The 18,407-nt window shown below is 32.8% G+C and overlaps 3 protein-coding genes across 3 annotated transcripts; all 3 read left to right on the forward strand.

Moving 5' to 3' along the window:
- Window positions 932–4,168, forward strand: LOC109358120 (cytochrome P450 734A1-like). The gene is made up of 4 exons (XM_019602197.1): window positions 932–1,504; window positions 1,845–2,089; window positions 2,420–2,783; window positions 3,740–4,168. Exons 1-4 carry the CDS (start codon window positions 1,016–1,018, stop codon window positions 4,157–4,159), a joined length of 1,518 nt encoding a protein of 505 aa, XP_019457742.1. The 5' UTR covers window positions 932–1,015; the 3' UTR covers window positions 4,160–4,168.
- Window positions 6,773–11,281, forward strand: LOC109358377 (probable protein phosphatase 2C 55). Its single transcript, XM_019602566.1, has 5 exons — window positions 6,773–6,950; window positions 7,061–7,878; window positions 8,354–8,678; window positions 9,633–9,782; window positions 10,721–11,281. The coding sequence occupies exons 2-5, from the start codon at window positions 7,172–7,174 to the stop codon at window positions 11,021–11,023; spliced, it is 1,485 nt and encodes a 494-aa protein (XP_019458111.1). The 5' UTR covers window positions 6,773–6,950; window positions 7,061–7,171; the 3' UTR covers window positions 11,024–11,281.
- LOC109358378 (arabinosyltransferase RRA3) lies at window positions 12,830–15,201 on the forward strand. The gene is made up of 2 exons (XM_019602567.1): window positions 12,830–13,119; window positions 13,822–15,201. The coding sequence occupies exons 1-2, from the start codon at window positions 12,931–12,933 to the stop codon at window positions 14,935–14,937; spliced, it is 1,305 nt and encodes a 434-aa protein (XP_019458112.1). The 5' UTR covers window positions 12,830–12,930; the 3' UTR covers window positions 14,938–15,201.

The raw sequence follows: 18,407 nt of genomic DNA on the forward strand, positions 1-18,407 counted from the left end.
TTTCATGTGATTTTCAGCTTTACATACTATTATTTAACAGCATATTAATTTATTAACCTGTTCACTAGATTTTATTAATTGTGAAGACATAGGGATGATGATGCTGAATTGCTGATGACCAAAGTTGTTTACAACCCTTTTTCTGTATGAACTCCTTTTGCTTTGATACATCACTTATTGCATCTTTGTCACATGTACTTGTACGAGCTCCCAATATAATATATCTATGCATGCTCTTCCATAGTTCCATGTGACTTACAGCTTTACTAATTACTATTAAATGCATGTTAAGTACAGACTGTGAAGGCATGGGGATAATTATGCTGTTGATCAAAATATGAATAAGGTGAATCCTAATCAATATATCAAGAGTTGTTGGTTGCCATGAAAGTAGATCATTTTACCCTCAGCTTAATTTTATTTGTAAGTTCAGAAGTTAAATTTTGTAACTTTATATAGGAGAAATGATAAAGAAAGACTTTTCAACATTTTATTAATAAATATAATTTATGGTAGAACAATATGATGTTGTTCGACCCATGTAACTCGACTACACCTAATGGAAGAAAGACTCGATTCTTGTTTTATACATCAGTAAAAGTTAGTCTCACATATATATTAGTTAAAGAAGAAAAATACTGGGAGTTCCTTATGAGGCTGTAGGTACAATTTCTTGCAATAAAACCACTCCAAAACACACCACTTCTAATAATCAAAACTTATTACTATGCTTAAGGAACACAATTATCAACTGCAATAAACAAGTAAGTTCTATAGAAAAACTGTATGTTTAAACTTTAAAGTACTACAAAATGATTTGTTTAATTTTCCTGTCATTATTACTTACTATATATTAATTAGCTTTAGGACAATAATTGGCAAGAGCAGTGTGCATACAATAATAATGTTTGCACCTAAAACCCATGCTCATCACTTATTTAAAGAGTCTTAATGAAACTCCTCAAGGTAATATCAGTACCTCACTTCCACTCTTACACTTAGGAAAACTCCAATAATGGATCATTTTCTACTCTCTTTGATCTTCACTCTTCTACTAGTATTAGCTGCAAGAGTTGCATACTCCATCATATTGCTCCCATGGCTCATTGCACGTCATTTTCACAAACAAGGAATAAGAGGTCCTTCCTATCATTTGATCAAAGGGAACACTCAAGAGATCCAAAGCATGTACCTCGAAGTTCAATCTAAACCAATGGCTTTATGCCACGATATTCTTCATCGTGTGACCCCATTTTATTATAGATGGGGTCACACGTATGGGAAAACTATTTTGTATTGGCACGGGTCGAAACCTAGGTTGGTATTGTCCAACCCATATATCATTAAAGAGGCCCTTTTGAAAACGGGTGTGTGGTTTGAGAGGGTAGACCCGAATCCATCGATGAAGTTGTTCTATGGTGAAGGAATAATTATGGCTAAAGGTGAGAAATGGGTTGCTCATCGAATAATAGCCAACCAAGCTTTTAAAATGGAGCGAGTAAAGGTAATAATTTTGAACAAATATTTGTTACATTAGATTCTATTTCATACATTATCACGTGTTAATGAAAATATGTCAATTTAAAAAAATTGTTATTATTGATGTTTTTCCCTTTATTATCTTCTTTAATTTACTTCTTATTTTGCATCAATGTTCTGCTTTGACAAGTTTCTAAAAAACATCAAACTGTAGCCTTTGTCTAATAAAACTTCTCATTAAGTGAACCCTTTCCAAAGAAAGAGTTTTAGGAATTTTTATGACATAACAGCCTTGTTAATCTATGATATGGTGCTATAGAATATATAAACTTTCAATTTATGTGAGTAAAATGTATTTGCGCCAGTCTTGGATTCCAGACATTATAGACAGTACAAAAAGGATGTTTTGCGAATGGGAAGACAAGAATAAAAGCGTTGATGAATTTGAGATAGAAGTGAACAAATATTTTCATGGCCTCTCAGCTGATATTATATCCAAAGTTGCTTTTGGAAGTAGCTATAAAGAAGGGAAAGAGATTTTCGAGTTACAAGAACAACAATATCACCTTGCCTCCCTTGCTATCAGAAGTGTTTACATTCCTGGGTTCAGGTATAAAAAACTCAATCACCAATCCATCATATAACTAGCTAGTCGTAAATGTGCGAGAATAAGATGAAGACAACGACAATCAAACTTTAATCTCACTACATGTGTTGTTAACATCACGAAATAACATAGAATAAAATAAGACATTTTTATGTTGGCTATAGAACAAAATAAGATGCAATGTTAAGAAGCCTAATATTTTAATTCCACTATCAGGTATAGAACAAGTTAAACATAAAAAACATATAGTTTTGTACGTGTGTTTTAAAAGTATACCATTTCTTCAAAAATGCATCAATTTTCTGCTTATACAATTAAACTACGAATGTGCAGGTTTCTACCTACCAAGAAGAACATAGAAAGAAAGAGATTAGCAAAGAAAACCAGTGAATTAATTCAAGTGTTGATTCAAGATACCAATAGAGCAGAAACAAATTCTGAAAATTTGCTTTATTTGTTGATGTCTTCCGACAAATATATCAACAATGAGAGACAAAGGTTGAAGTTGGATGAGATAATAGACGAGTGTAAAAATTTCTACTTTGCAGGTAAAGAAACAGCTGCAAATTCATTAAGTTGGGCACTCCTCCTTTTGGGGTTGAATCAAGAATGGCAAAGCAAGGCACGTGAGGAGGTACTCCAAATTTTAGGACCTAATACCCCACCAACTTCAGGAACATTAAGTGACTTGAAACTTGTAAGTTTTTGCTTTCTAGTTTTTAACTTTGCAATTTCTATTTAATTTTAAATTAGATAATTTACAAATTTCATTTCTCACATTTCTTCTACTAGAGAGTCTAATATGAGAGAGAAATTTTGTTCCAATTAAGTTGTCCTAGTTTTAAATTTAACAAGGTTGACTTGTTATTAATGAGTTGTTTATAAGCATTGTTTTTACAAGATTGAACCAAGGAGACATATGAGTCGTGGTTCAATTCGAGCTATATTTGTGATTGAACAAAATAATGTTCAAAGTAGAAACATGGCATGTTCATGATTCAATTGGTTAAACCGACTCATTCGGTCCAACTTTTAAAAATGGTTAGGTGTGGTTAGATAGGGATAGAGATCACATGTTTTACGAAATGGATTTCTCTCAAATACTGGACTCTCTAATATTAGGAATGTGAGAGATTTTAATTTTTTTTAAAAATATTTAATTTAGAAAAAAAATCTGGATCATTGAAACATTATTTTTGTCATGTGTTACGATCTTAAATATGCATTGCCCTATCCAGTAATGGAGATGAGTCAGACTCATGTCTCACACGGTCTCACTTCATGTCACAAGTCAATGATATGCTCTATTTTATTACTTTTTGTTTTTAAATTTTTTATTTTATCCACGTGTTAATGTATGATTGGCTTGGGACAGAAAATGTAACACCGTTGGGAGGTGATCCTCATCCTTAGATAGGTTTGCTACCCCTAACACAATTTTTTGTTTAATGTGATTTTTTTTTTGTAACTACTGAATCACTATAAACTTGAATAGTCTTATTAGAATTTTAAACAAATAGATTTATACAACTTTACAACGCTTGATAGTTGTATGCATAGACTATGTGTACTTTACTCTGGAGAAGTTGCCCAAAATGAATTTTTCAAATCATGTTTCCAAAAGTAGTAACCTTGTCTCTTGTTTCTCATCAGGTGAGTTTGATAATTCAAGAAACACTTAGACTCTACCCAATAACAGGGGCATTGGTGAGGCAAGCAAGTAAAAGAGTTAAGGTTGGGAATATTGATATCCCTACTGGTACTGTATTATATATGTCTATCACTTCAGTGCATCACAATACTGATTTGTGGGGAGAAGATGCTCTTGAGTTCAATCCTATGAGATTTGCTGAGCCTCAAAATCATGCAGCACCATATTTTCCCTTTGGATTAGGCCCCAACTTTTGTGTGGGTCAAAATTTAGCTATGGTTGAAATGAAACTTGTTCTTGCTTTGATCTTACAAAGATATTCTTTTTTTGTTTCACCGACATATGCTCATGGACCAATATTGGTGATGAGTGTGTCACCTCAATATGGCATGCAAATTGTCTTTAGGAGACTCAGAAAATGATTATTAGTACCTTGAGTTATGCATTTATTATTCCCACCTAGGGTCGCTTTGAAGAACCAAATGATATGGTAAGAATTCAACAATGTTTTATATCTCTAAACTAGTTCTCTGTTTTCATAAATAGATCGAATATTTTTTACTAAAAGCAATTTTAATTTATTAAGTTGGCTACTTTAATTATTAACATTTACCATTACTAAAATTTTCTATAAATTATTATAAAATTCACTATATAATTATTTTCAATTTAATTTTACGATAATTGTTATTAATTTATTTAAACTTTATTATCATTAAACAAAAATATTATTATGCATGGATTGATTAACCCAAATTGTTCCAAACATCTTGGATTTAACGATATGTAGATCCGAGATAAAAATGATTGGGCAATTTTATTTGTGTTTTTTCTTTTCCTAAAGCATCATCTTATAGTTCCATTTTAAAGATTTGATAGATAAAAATAGCATATTTTTTATCACTTTATTCATATTTATCTGTCTCTTCAATATTATCATGTTTAAGTATTCATTTGATAATAAAATATATCATATTAGCTTTACATCATAAAATATGTTGTTGTTCAGTGGTTGTTTAGATTATAACATTTTCATTTCACTAGCCAAATGAATCAAGGGTTTAGGTGGATTAATTAGTGTAGCCAAGATTGATCAATGTGTAATTTTGATTAATTAGTCTAATGAAGGTTGCTTAAGATACAACTCCTGTGTTGATTGCAAGGTAGAGTAATATCACAGGTTAATGTGTTAATTCTAATTTATTACCATCACAATAAATTATACCATATTATCATATTTATTACGTAATTGCTAGTAAAAAAGAAAAACACAACAACATGAAATTTAAAAATAAATAATTACTGTTTTTTTAATCAAAATCATAATATTAAATTGTTAAATTAATATTATATTAATATACTTAAAGGACAACCTACCCATTAATATTAAAGTTAACATATATATGTATATATACATATAATAAATTTCCAAATGGTTTGGTAATAAATATTTCAAGTTAATAATGTTGTCAATATGGATTAAGTTGGTGGTTGAATCTTAAATTTCCTAATTTTTTTTAATTCAACCATTTTTTAAAAAGGAAAACAATCCGTTGTCCAAGGTAGAACCATGCTAATTGGGTAAAAATCAACTATCCAACCATTAAACTATAACAGCTACTTATTGTCTCATTATTGGTGATTTTGTATATTTTATTTACATTTTTAAATTGGAAAATTCAAAAGTTGTATTAGTCCAACACAAATTTTGAGTTAAATTTTTTTTTGAACATCGGGCTCCTTATAAGTCTTTTAACCCAATACAATTTTTGAGTTTGAAATTAAAAAACAGGTCATTAAAAAGTTATATTAGGTAATAACGACTTTTGAGTTGACAAATTAAAAAATAAATGCTTAGAAGTAGTGTTATCCCAATAAAACTTCATCTGTTAGTTATTCGCCATTAAAATTTCTCAATCTTCATATGAAATCGATAGCTTAAACAATAGTTAGTGGTTTATATATACTAGTGTTTACAGGCACGAAGCGGTCATTATTACATGATATATTCGAATTTTATATTTTTTTTATAATTAGAATATATTTGTTGTATTCAGTGTACTTTATATTATAATTCTTGTGTGTTTATGATAATGTATAGTTTAAGGTGAGATATGTGGTTAATTAATGTTTTGGTGGTGATTAATTAAGATTATATGATTTTTTTGTAAAAATTAAATAATGTGAATGGCAAAATAGGAAGTGAAAATTAAACCATGGTGTACACTTTGTTTTGACTTTATATATAATATAGATTAGTGTGTTAAAAGACATTTCGTATTTGTCAGTCTATATTATATGATACTAAATATTCAATTTTTATATATATCATTTTGAAAAATTAAAATGTATTTTTTATGTTTGATGTACTTTATATTATAATTTTTTTGTCTTGATTATAATATTCATCTTAAGGTAAAAAATGATTAATATTTTAGTGATAATTACTGATGGCTATATGGTTTTTTTTAGAAATTAAATAATAAAGGCAAAATAGAAAAAATAAAAATTATACAATGATATTAGTTATCCTTTTTTTGACTTTCTATATAGTATATTTAATAGTTAATGTTAAAATTTATGGACAATCATTTTTGAGTGAGTAGCATTAATGATATAGTGAATATTTAGTTTCTCAATGGTCTTAAATGCATAAACATACTTTAACACATAATAATAAAATGAGTAAGGATAAAGCTTACATGTATTATTAAACCAATAATCCAATTAGTTTCAATAATCCATATTTAATAAACTAATTTCTTTCAAAAACAAATAATCTAATTAGTGAATTAATCTCTTTCAAAATACCGTCATTTTATTTTCTAACAGTACCATTTTACTATTATCAAATATTCAAACTAATATACTCAAATATTCGGTTGCCTTACACGACGTTAATTTTGAATAATCTAAGAGCTAACAGAAATTTCTAGATTATATGAAAATCAACCATTTTAAATGTTCTACATGTGGCACATATAATATATCTATATATATATATAATATAATTCTGTTTTGTTATTATTGTTGTCACAGGTCAAAGTTGTTGTTGTTGGTTATCGTTGCTGTTTTGAGGTCAATCTCCAAAACAGGGAAGTTTGTGGAGGAGAAAGAGGGAAACACACACACAACCTTACGTCTTTCTCTTTCTCTAACTCCTTCACTTTCAACCCTAATCCCTTCTTCCATTCATCACGATACCCTTCACCTGTAAGATCATCCCCTACACGTTATTATTATCATCATCATTATTATTATTATTTTATTATTTTAATATCTCTTCAATTTTATCTTAATTATAAGCGCTCTTTTATCTTTAGGTATCTGAATAATTGAAGGATATTGTTAATGTATTCGGAGATATGAGATTGTGTTTTGCTTATAGTGGCGGTAACCTAAATTATCGTGTTGTTGTTGCTCAATAAAAAAATATGCCATCTAATCACTTTTCAAGACTTGGAACCCTAATTCAGAGATCAATTGCTGGGAAAGAGGATTCTGCTGCTGAAATTTTTATTGGACGAGGGAAATTTTTGTTTGGGGCTTCAAAGTTTTATCATTTTGGAAACTACTCGTCTTGTACCCGATTTGTGCGTCCAGGTTGCGTTGCGTTAGCTTCTAGCTCAGAATTAGTTGCCAATAATAGGAGTTTGTCTGTGGTTGATGTGTTGTCGCGTTCGGTTTCGGTTCCATCTGTGTCGGGGCCTTCGTTTCAGGTCATTGGATACCACATTGATTGTGCAGATAGAAAATTTCAGAGTAGAGCAATGGCTGCTCCGTTAACCAGAGTTGTAGTTGGTGAATGCTGTTTAGATAAGTTGAGTTTGAGACGTAGGCACTGCTCGGTGTCAACAAGTAATAGCGGTAATATCCGATTAAGCACATGTTTGGGGAATGGTAGAAATGTGAGCATGAGTTTGAAAAACCATCAGCAGCCAGATCATCATACGGTATATGGATATTTTATTTATAGTGCTGCAAAGAATTGGCGTGGTTCTAGCCCTTACTCAGAGTCTGGGTCTAGAAACTTCCATAGCTCGTCATCAGCACGTTACTCTGCTGGACCTGCTCAGGATGTGCCTTATGACACTTCTGCCCGTGAGGACCAACTAGTGTATTCAGCAGATTCATCTCCACAGTATGTTATCTCCCATTCTTATTCACTGTCATAGACAGAACATGCGTTTGAATCAATATAATTATGTGCTATTATATCAATGATTTATATATTGTGGCGTTGCTTGTTGTTCATTATGTATGTGATAAAGGTTTAAGGGCTTAGTTGCTAATTAGTTCATAATCTTGATATGAATTTAATTATCATTATATGACCTTGTAATCATTTTGTTTGGTTACCTGATAGGTTATGCAGTTCTTTTGTCATTCAAGTGCTAACCAAGTTTCTTTTGAACCATTGTATAGTTATTGTTGTTTCTACTGTTCTTTAATTTGGATTGGTGATACTGCATTCACTTTGCTGCAACTTTTGAATTCGCGAGCAACATGTATAGGCTATATAACCAAGAAAATTTGGAGGCTATATAGCACTTAAAAGAATATTTTGTATTTACAATCTTAAAGGCCTGTATGACATGATTGGATGATGACTGCAGGAAGTCTCCTTCAGGCAAAACCCTTAAGTTAGTATCTGGATCATGCTACTTGCCCCACCCTGATAAAGAAGAAACTGGTGGAGAAGATGCTCATTTTATATGTCCTGAGGAACAAGCATTAGGGGTAGCAGATGGTGTTGGTGGCTGGGCAGATCTTGGTGTTAATTCTGGGTTTTACTCTCGTGAACTCATGTCCAACTCAGTCGATGCTATTCAGGAGGAGCCCAAAGGTTCAATTGACCCAGCTCGGGTGCTTGAAAAAGCACACTCAAGTACAAAAGCTAGGGGTTCCTCTACAGCATGCATCATCGCACTTACTGATCAGGTTACCTTCACCTTTATATTGTTCCCTTTGGTATATTGCAAGAGCTTTGGTTCTGTAACACTGACTTAGTGCCCATGTCAAACTGAAGATAGACTAGTACAGAGGAAGGGATGGAGGGAGAGGGGGGAGTGGGAATGGAGAGTGTGTGAGGGAGAGGGAGAGAGAGAGAGAGTTTGAGTATGCTCTTTAATTTCCGGAAAAATAAGTTTGTTGGCATTGTACTCATCAAAACATAATGTTATCTAACATGAAGCTCAATTCCCCAAAACATTAATTGTTTCTGATCTCCGACCTCGAACATAGAGAGGGCAATGCAATTTGTCAAGGGAGGGACTTGAGACCTTAAAGTTTAAAAATGAGGTTCTTTGATTTTTTGAAATATAAGTTTGTCTGCATTAGACACATTCTCTGCGTGAGGACTTAAATTTTAAAAGTGAGGTTCATTAATTTTATGAAATATTAGTGTGTTGGAACTGGACTCATCAAAGCAAAAGATTACGTAATATCAAGCTCAGTTGCTGGAAGATTAATTGGTTTCTGAATTCTGTTTTGGGGCAATGTAATTTGTCAAGGCTGTAATCTTTGAGCTTGTAGATTTTTGTGTCCTTGTGAATTTTAACCAACTGCATTGAATGGTGATTAATAAACTGTTTGCAGCGACTCATTCGCTGCTTGAGACCTTTGAATTTAAAACTGAGGATCTTTAATTTTCTGAAATTTAAGTTTGTTGGTTGTGCCCCTAGAATAAGCTCAGTTGGTTAAGCTGCGAGACATTAAGTCTGACTTCCCGGGTTCAAATCCCCGGAAGTGTGCTTTGACCCCCTTCCCCCCATTATATAAAAAAAAAGTCTGTTGGCTTTGTACTCAACAGTTTTAACATAATCCTGAAAGTGATCTCTATTTTGTTGCATTCTTTATGTTTACATATATTGATTTGTTGTGTTCCATTGACAGGGGCTTAATGCTGTTAATTTGGGAGACAGTGGGTTTATGGTAGTCCGTGATGGCCACACTGTATTCCAGTCCCCAGTGCAGCAACATGATTTCAATTTCACCTATCAGCTGGAATGTGGTAGTAATGGTGATTTACCTAGTTCTGGTCAGGTATTTTCTTTTTGTGAACTTCATCTTTAGGAGAGGGCAATGAAGCGTCCTTTCATTCACTCTTAATGCCAATCTGCTTAATTATTGAAGTAATTTTGCTACTGGATCTGCTGCTTGTTTTTCACTTCCAATACCCTTAATATTGTGTACAATATAGAATGGTAGTTTCCTTTAGATTCCCTTTCCCCAGCCCGTAAAACCCACCATTTATTTCCATGTATCTACTCTAAGATTTGGACCATGTCTCAGAAGAGTTCTGGGCACTATATCTATCTTTAGGTCAATTTTTTTGGTCCCTATAGTTTTCGTAGATTTTAAATTGTTTCTAGACCTTTTTTCTTCTAATTAGAGGAGACCCTGTAATTATAAATGTTACTAGACGTGTCTCCTATCAGCTATAACATCATTACAATATTATGTTGGATGATGTGCCTATTTTTCATTAGAACTGCGACATGCACATCAAATGCTTGCCATCTCCACAAATACTAATTATGTTATAGCTGAGAATAATGAAGAGAGATTTATTTGATGATTTTCAGGATGTATCCAATTTAGTCCATAGTGTTTAAATTTGTTTAATTTAGTCACTTGATGTACCATTTTTGTTCAAATGTTCAATTAATGTATAAATTTTGTCCATTTTTGTTAAATTTGCAGTTATGGTGTTAGCTCTGTAGTGTTCTCAGTAGGCTGTTTGTTTGCTATACACAGACAATATATCTATGATAAATGATAAAACATTTACTTTTGATTACTACTATATTCTGCATATTAATGTATTTTTCTTGGATGCTCTCTATTACTTTACCCACAACAACCAATCAATTTTAATTCTTTATGGCGATATTAAACTAATTACACGTTGGAATATTTCTATCTGCGTGTGGTTCTTTGCTGCTTGTAAAATGCTTAGATGGTTGCCTTGTTCATGTCAGGTTTTTACAATCCCTGTTGCTCCCGGTGATGTCATAATTGCTGGCACAGATGGCCTGTTTGATAACTTATACAATAATGAGATCACAGCAGTGGTGGTTCAGGCCATAAGAGCAGGCTTTAGCCCTCAGGTGACAGCCCAGAATATAGCTGCATTGGCACGTCAACGAGCACTGGACAAAGACAGGCAAACTCCTTTCTCTACTGCTGCTCAAGATGCCGGATTCCGATACCATGGTGGCAAGCTTGATGACACTACAGTTGTAGTTTCATTTATTACTGGTTCTTCTGGCGATGCTGCTTAAATTCGATTTCTGTGTCCTGTATATACCCATTTCGTCCAGGTGGTGACATATTGTAATCATAAATCAGGTTGAATATTTGTCACATTCTGTTGAGATCTTAGGTGAATTTGGAATACCCGTTGAACTAAGTTTTAGTTGTTGCTGGAATGTGAGAAAATAGACCTGGCTTTTTATTTGGCAATTGGCATTTACCATTCCTTGGAGATAACCAAAACTAGTCTTGTCCTTCAATTTCATTTGTTTACATTGGTTCTCTAATAGTTTTGTATGCTAAATTTATCACTTTAATTTAAAAAAGTTAGAAATCCCATTCTCCCCAAATTTAAGGTTTTTGCAACTCCATTGTTATGCATCTCATTCCTTATTTTTTTTATTCTTTGAAATCGAGACCGATAATGCTGAGGTTTTTGTAAATTCTGTTCTATGAATTTTATTGAAACTAAAATTATTTTCAATGGAGAAAATGTTTTCAAATTTTCGGTCAAGGAAACTTGGAATTTGAAGGCACTTGATGATGAATAGGTCAATTTTCAGTGTGTCTTGATGCTTGAATATCATATATAGTGTCATTCAAATAGTTGTTAAGTGTTGCTTGTTGAATTAGTGTCAGGTTTATATATATATATATATATATATATATATATATACTGAGAGTATAAGTGTATTTTTATAATGTCATCAAATTATTTATCATTCATGTATAAAATATCATTGACTCTCAAATAATAATACAAATTAATGTGAGATAAAATATTGACAGTGTAGAAAATTTTACATTAACATAGAGTAGCTTTTAAACTCATTAATACATGTTTCAAATGTATTCTTAAAAGAAATTGCAAAATTCAATGCTTGGGAAAAGAGTAATTTTGTATTGAGAAATGACAAATATATTATTATAGTAAGTAGTGGCTTAGTTTTTGAATGGACATTTATTTTATCTCCGTACATTTAATGTATCCCTTCTTTAAAAGCATACGTTGATTTCTAATAGTAAATATACGTTTTTTAAACCAGTTACACGTCTTCAATTGAAATGAGATTTTTTATTTTCTAGCTATTTATCAATTTCGCTTTTATATAGTCGTATATGTGTCCTTGCTTAAACATTTACACTTATACTTGTATATTCTTTTCTAATCTCTATCGGGTTCTATCACTTATTCTCAACAGAGAAGTTTCTGAGAAATACATATCTTCTTAACTTTTGAAGTAAAAAATCCGACTCAGGTTCTACATCAACTTAAAAGACAAATTAATATATCCTATATATATCCTGATATTACAAAAAAAAAGTTAAAATGTTAATCAACTTTTCAAAATTAGAGAATGAGTTTCTCATAAAAACAAGAATAGTAATTTGTAACAATAATATATATCAGTCACAACTTTGATTCCTCCAAAAAATTTCCCATAACCATAATATATATCACATTAGACTTAACCTTATTCTAGAAGATAAGTTAACATTTTAATTTTTTTGTAATATTAATGGCATCTCTCTTTCAAAATTAGAGATATAATATATTTAATCAACTTTTTAAAATTAGAAAATAAGTTTACCATAAAAACAAGAATAGTAACTTTTTAATGATAATATATATTAGTCACAATTTTAATTCCTCCAAAAAAAAAAGATTCCCATAAGAATTAATCCGTCTTAGATATATGACATCTCCTCACAATAATTATGTTTGTGGCTTCCATAATTGAACATTTAATATACCAATTTAGTGTTTAAAAAATATTTGTATAATGAAGTGTAAGTTTCCCACTAAACTGTGAAGGAGAGAGTTGACCAAGACTTCACCCATAGATTCCACTACTCTCTTCTATGGTTCCTTCTTCTGCGTTCTGAATAGTGCTGAAAATTCAAATCTCCTTTTACAGAAGAACAAAAGAGGATCATGGCGGGTCGTAGAGACGCGTTGCTTAACAGAGAAAAAGGCCAATCTCTTTTCGGATCTCGGATCGTCGGCGCCGTCGCCATCGGCGTTCTTCTCGGCTGCGTCTTCGCCTTCTTGTTACCACACGGCTTATTCTCCTCCTCCGATTCTCAAACCATTCACAATCTTCGTGATCGTATTTCCAATCAGGTTTTCATCTTCCTCCTACCTATTTTCTCTCTTTCTATCGTATTCGTAACCTAACTGATTCTTTTACTGTTTTGTTATGTGGATTGGGTTTGCCATTAGACTTAAGAGTTCTGACACTTGCATGTTTGTTTCATTGACCTTTTACATAAAATAAAAAAGTAGAAGCTGAGAAGCTATAATTTATGTAGAATCACTTTTTTTAAGCTTATACGGATGGCCTCTAATTTGTTTTATATATACTCTGTAGTTTTTCGGTGTATAGTGAAATTGACATGTACTGGCTCTACTTGTGTTTGCGTGCTGCTGATTTTGTGCTAATATGGCTTTAAAATGTGGTACATTTATTGCGATTGCAGACATTACTAAAACCGTAGTATTGTAGTCACAATTGCAATTTAAAACCATGATGACTAGGACAGACCTATTGAGTGAGGTCTTAAACTGGAATGCCGTGTTGCATAATGCCTCTCTCTCGCATCAGTATGAAGTGGTATAATTTGAGTATAGGTGTTCAGAGAGTTTGGTGGGACGGTAATAATAAGATGGTAGAATATGTCCACAGATGAGGATATGTTTTGTAATTTGTAAATGTCTGTAGGTACTGGGTAGTATTACTCAGACTGACATGCTGTACTACTGTCTAGTTGGATTTGGACGGTTATTTTTTTGGTCTATTTCTTACTTTCTACAATTCATTGTTAGATGGTTTCATCTGAGTGTGAATCACTGGAACAAGTTAATGCGCTGAAATCAGATGTTCAGACAGCCAAGGAGAAGAATTATGAGCTCAAGAAGGAAGTTAGAAGTCTAATGGAGAAACTGCGGCAGGCTGAGCAAGGAAAAGGTCATGCACAGGAACAGGTTGTTGCGCTGGGTGATAAGCACAAGGTTGGGCCATTTGGCACTGTCAAGGGTCTCAGAGCGAATCCTACTGTCATTCCTGATGAATCTATCAATCCCAGATTGGCGAAAATCTTGGAGGAAGTTGCTATTTATAAAGAAGTTATAGTTGTACTCGCGAACTCTAATGTGAAGGAGATGCTGGAGGTCTGGTTCACCAACATCAAGAGGGTTGGCATACCTAATCATCTAGTGGTTGCCTTAGATAACACGATTGAAGAATTCTGCAAATCAAATGATGTTCCAGTCTATAGAAGAGATCCAGATGAAGGCGTTGATACAATTGCTAAGACAGGTGGTAACCATGCTGTCTCAGGATTGAAATTTCGCGTTCTGAGAGAATTTCTGCAACTGGGTTATAGCGTTCTTCTCTCAGATGTTGATATTGTATACTTGCAGAACCCCTTTGACCATCTTTATAGAGATTCAGATGTGGAGTCAATGTCTGATGGTCACAATAATTATACAGCTTATGGGTTTAATGATGTCTTCGATGAACCTAAAATGGGTTGGGCTCGATATGCCCATACGATGAGAATATGGGTTTATAACTCTGGTTTCTTTTACATAAGGCCTACTCTTCCTTCTATTGAGCTCTTGGATCGTGTCGCTAGCCGGCTTTCTTCAGACCCAAAGTCATGGGACCAGGCAGTTTTTAATGAAGAGCTCTTCTTCCCTTCCCATCCTGGTTATGATGGACTTCATGCTGCCAAAAGAACAATGGATATGTACCTTTTTATGAACAGTAAGGTTCTCTTCAAGACTGTTAGAAAAGATGATAAACTTAAGAAACTGAAGCCAGTGATTGTACATCTTAACTATCATCCTGATAAATTTGCAAGGATGAAGGCAGTAGTTGATTTCTACGTCAATGGGAAACAAGATGCGCTGGATCGTTTCCCAGATGGTTCTGAATGATAGGAACATTAAACGACTATGGTTCTAACACGGGAAGAATTTAGATGCTCTAATTGATGTCATACAGAGACAATTGATTTAGTTCATTCCCCAGGATCAGTTTTATCTCCTCGCACTTTGTTTTCAGTTTCATATTTTGTTTTGTTTGTTGATCATACAGGTTTCCTGTACCCTAAACTCTTAATTCTGTACATGCCTTTCTCTGTGTATGAAGTTGAAATTCAATGTCTTGCAATGAACTTGGGTGTTTCCTGGGCTAGTTTATTTATTTATTTTCTGAGTATAAACGAGAGTAATTAACTGTTTATAATACACTTGTGGGGATACCTAACCATAGGTAGTTGTGGGGATCTTTATAAATGTTTAAACTCTGAGTGCCTACTTGATAGTTTCAGCATTTATCTTGAAAATGTACAACCAAACGATAATGGGAAATGAAAGTAATAATTGTTGTTTTTGAGTGTGTGCTTCAGTTTTTTCATCAGTTTATAGGTCAGATTTGGCTCTTTTCTCTTACCACATGGTCTCAAGTTTCCCGGACCTTTGTCACATGTAGTGCATTTGCATCTCTTCGTCATTGTTTTGCTCAGATCACATGGCTGGTTTCTTTTTTCTTTTTTCATGCCCAACATGAGTGATGAATCACCTGACAGATACATAGGAGAATTGAGCTTTGTTGTTGTGCAGAAAATCTTAAGGATTAACGTTTAAGTAAGTTAGTAACAAAAGAATTTGGTATGTTAATGTCTCTAATAAGTGTACAAATAGTGCCCATAAACTTGTGTGAAAGTAATATAGCCTGTTATCTAGGAGAAAGTTTTAGGAACTTTTTTGCTCATACTGGTTTCCTTGGGGATTTTGTGAAAAATCAATTGGATAACCAAGAAAATTTTCTAGAGAACAGTGTTGACTACATCAGCAATTAGTACGACTACTGTTCATTTATCCTTTGGAATTTTCTTCTACTTCACATTGAGTCATTTTTTTCATCATACACATAAGCCAGTTTTTTCTTACTTGCAGTGTGAATCACCATGTTAAGAGTCAGTAACTTAGTCAAGCATATAGCATGGTTAGATTTGGGCAAAGCCAATACTAGGCAAGATTCTTCTGCAGTTTTCTCTGCCTCTCAACTTTGTCTCTGCTTATTTCTCCTCTTAACTTTCTGTGTGTTGAGACTTCTTTGTACTGTCATTTCTTGATACATATCATTAAACACTTGGTGATAGATATAAATTATTATTTATTAGGCAAACTTCTGTCCCATTTATTTAGAAGATGGAATGGACAGTAAAACTTACATGGAAATTCAGGCACTCATGGGACTCTTTCAAATATTATGCATTATTAGCATGTAGCACGTTGGCATGGTAGTTTAACCATTTAACTGGATATGAACTACTACATTCTAATACATCAATCATGAAACACTAAGCTGGTTTTTATTCCATAAATTCTAATCAAGAATTGAGCTAGTTTTGGTAGAGGCTATCATTTTGGTCACCTTAATGGTTGAATCGGTCATCACTCCTTTTGTGTGAGATCCCAGGTCGAGGCTTTTAATGTTTTATTAACCATGATGCCTACTCATGTTGTCTCTACAGCCAGGTAAGGTAAATTAGGTAATGCCCATAGGGCATTTACCTAAACAATTCCCTACACACAACATTTAATTTGTCACCCCTTAATTTGGTAGGTTATAAATGTAGAAGGAAAAGGCTTCATACATGCTCCATAAAACTATATTACCTTGTAACAAAATCTACATATGGTTGTGAGAGGGGGCAAGTGATCCTGGTTCAATAACGAGTCTGCATCCTCTCAGAGGAAAGTACTCTAAAAAACTAATGAAAATACAGATTGCAATGACATTTATATCTTTATTTACAATGGAGATGTCACTTTTACCTGTAGAAATAAAAACGAAAAATAGAACTCTTCTCTCCAATACTGGAGATGATTGTGATTCAATAAGAAGATACCTCCAAACGGTTAGTCATTAGTATGTAAGGATCTCAGGTTCAGCTAATGATTTTTATGACTTCTAAGGAACTTCCAGAGTGGCAATTGGCATCTGAATTTTGGAAACAAGAAAGAAACTTCACTGCTTAAGGCTTCAAGCAATGATGAAAATGAGTAAAATCTAGGAAGCATGTACACTTCATTAATGAATTTTTTATGCAAAATGAAAGTAGCATCTATACTACAATAGGAATGTAAGAAAACAAGTAAACTAACATGAAAGCTAGTATATCTGTTACCAAAGTATAAGAAAGTAATATATGGATAAAAATAACTTAATGCATGTACCAAAGCAATAATGCAATGTAAAATGCTAGACAGCGACAAATTAGCATTTTCTATTCTTCTTTCATTCAAAACAAGTCAACAACTACCTTGATTTGTGTCAAAGTTGTAGTAAGAACTTCTAACCATGTCTCTTGAAAATTCAACCCAAGTGCAATTACATATTCCAGAATGAATATTTTGTGTTAGGGACCAAACAAATAATGAAATAAATTTGAAGGACGATCATGCCAACATGGTTGCTCCTTCTGTCTGCATAGTGATATTGGCTCCATGCAATGTTTCCAACTATGAAATCCAAAGAGTAATGCTAGTACATTATTCATATTTTTTCACTGCCTTATTATATTTCATCACCCTTTTATGCATAACTTTCACTCTTAACTCTAACATGATTCTATAATATTTGATTTATTAGTATTATGTTAGAAACATTTTCTACCATATCATAGAACAGTTGTCGTTGGTTGCAGCACGGCAGCACCATTAGACCCTACTTTACTAATATTTGTAAAATGTTCACCTTGAACAATGTCATGTCCACAATCACTTCCACGTGCTTTCACAGTCTCCATGGCATTTCTGGCACCCGAAGCTTCCTAGCCCATGCTTGGAATTGGGACCCCTTATTTTGTTTCTTTATTGGGTTTTTATTTTAAAAAAGTAATTCACGAGTGTAATATGTATTTATTGTCAGTGTAAATATTTATATATAATTAATACATTATCCAACATTCACTCGAATTACTTTTTTTTTTTGAAAAGTCACTAATAATTAAATATAATGGATAATGCAATAACAATGTTGATGCATATTTTTATAATGCAGTGCCTAAGAAATAATGTGATACCCTTTTGTCCTACCAAGTGGTCCATTTGCATTAATATTGTATCATGAGTTTGGTTATTGAATATATGCACACCTTGATATACAAATCCAAATGAAAAGTCAATTGTGATTAGATTATTAAACCATCCTGTAAATCTGTTGAAAGAATTTTAGTATTCAGTTAGTTGGCATTAATGCTGCCCCAAAATTTTATTATTGATAAGCATTTTAGATGAATACATATTAATTATAATATTATATGACATTATAGTCACATTTATTATTAATATTATATAGAGCAGGTTTTGGCATGACCAGAAACTGTTGGAAGAGC

This window comes from Lupinus angustifolius, chromosome LG10 (genome assembly GCF_001865875.1).
Source record: "Lupinus angustifolius cultivar Tanjil chromosome LG10, LupAngTanjil_v1.0, whole genome shotgun sequence".
Classification (NCBI taxonomy): Eukaryota; Viridiplantae; Streptophyta; class Magnoliopsida; order Fabales; family Fabaceae; genus Lupinus; species Lupinus angustifolius.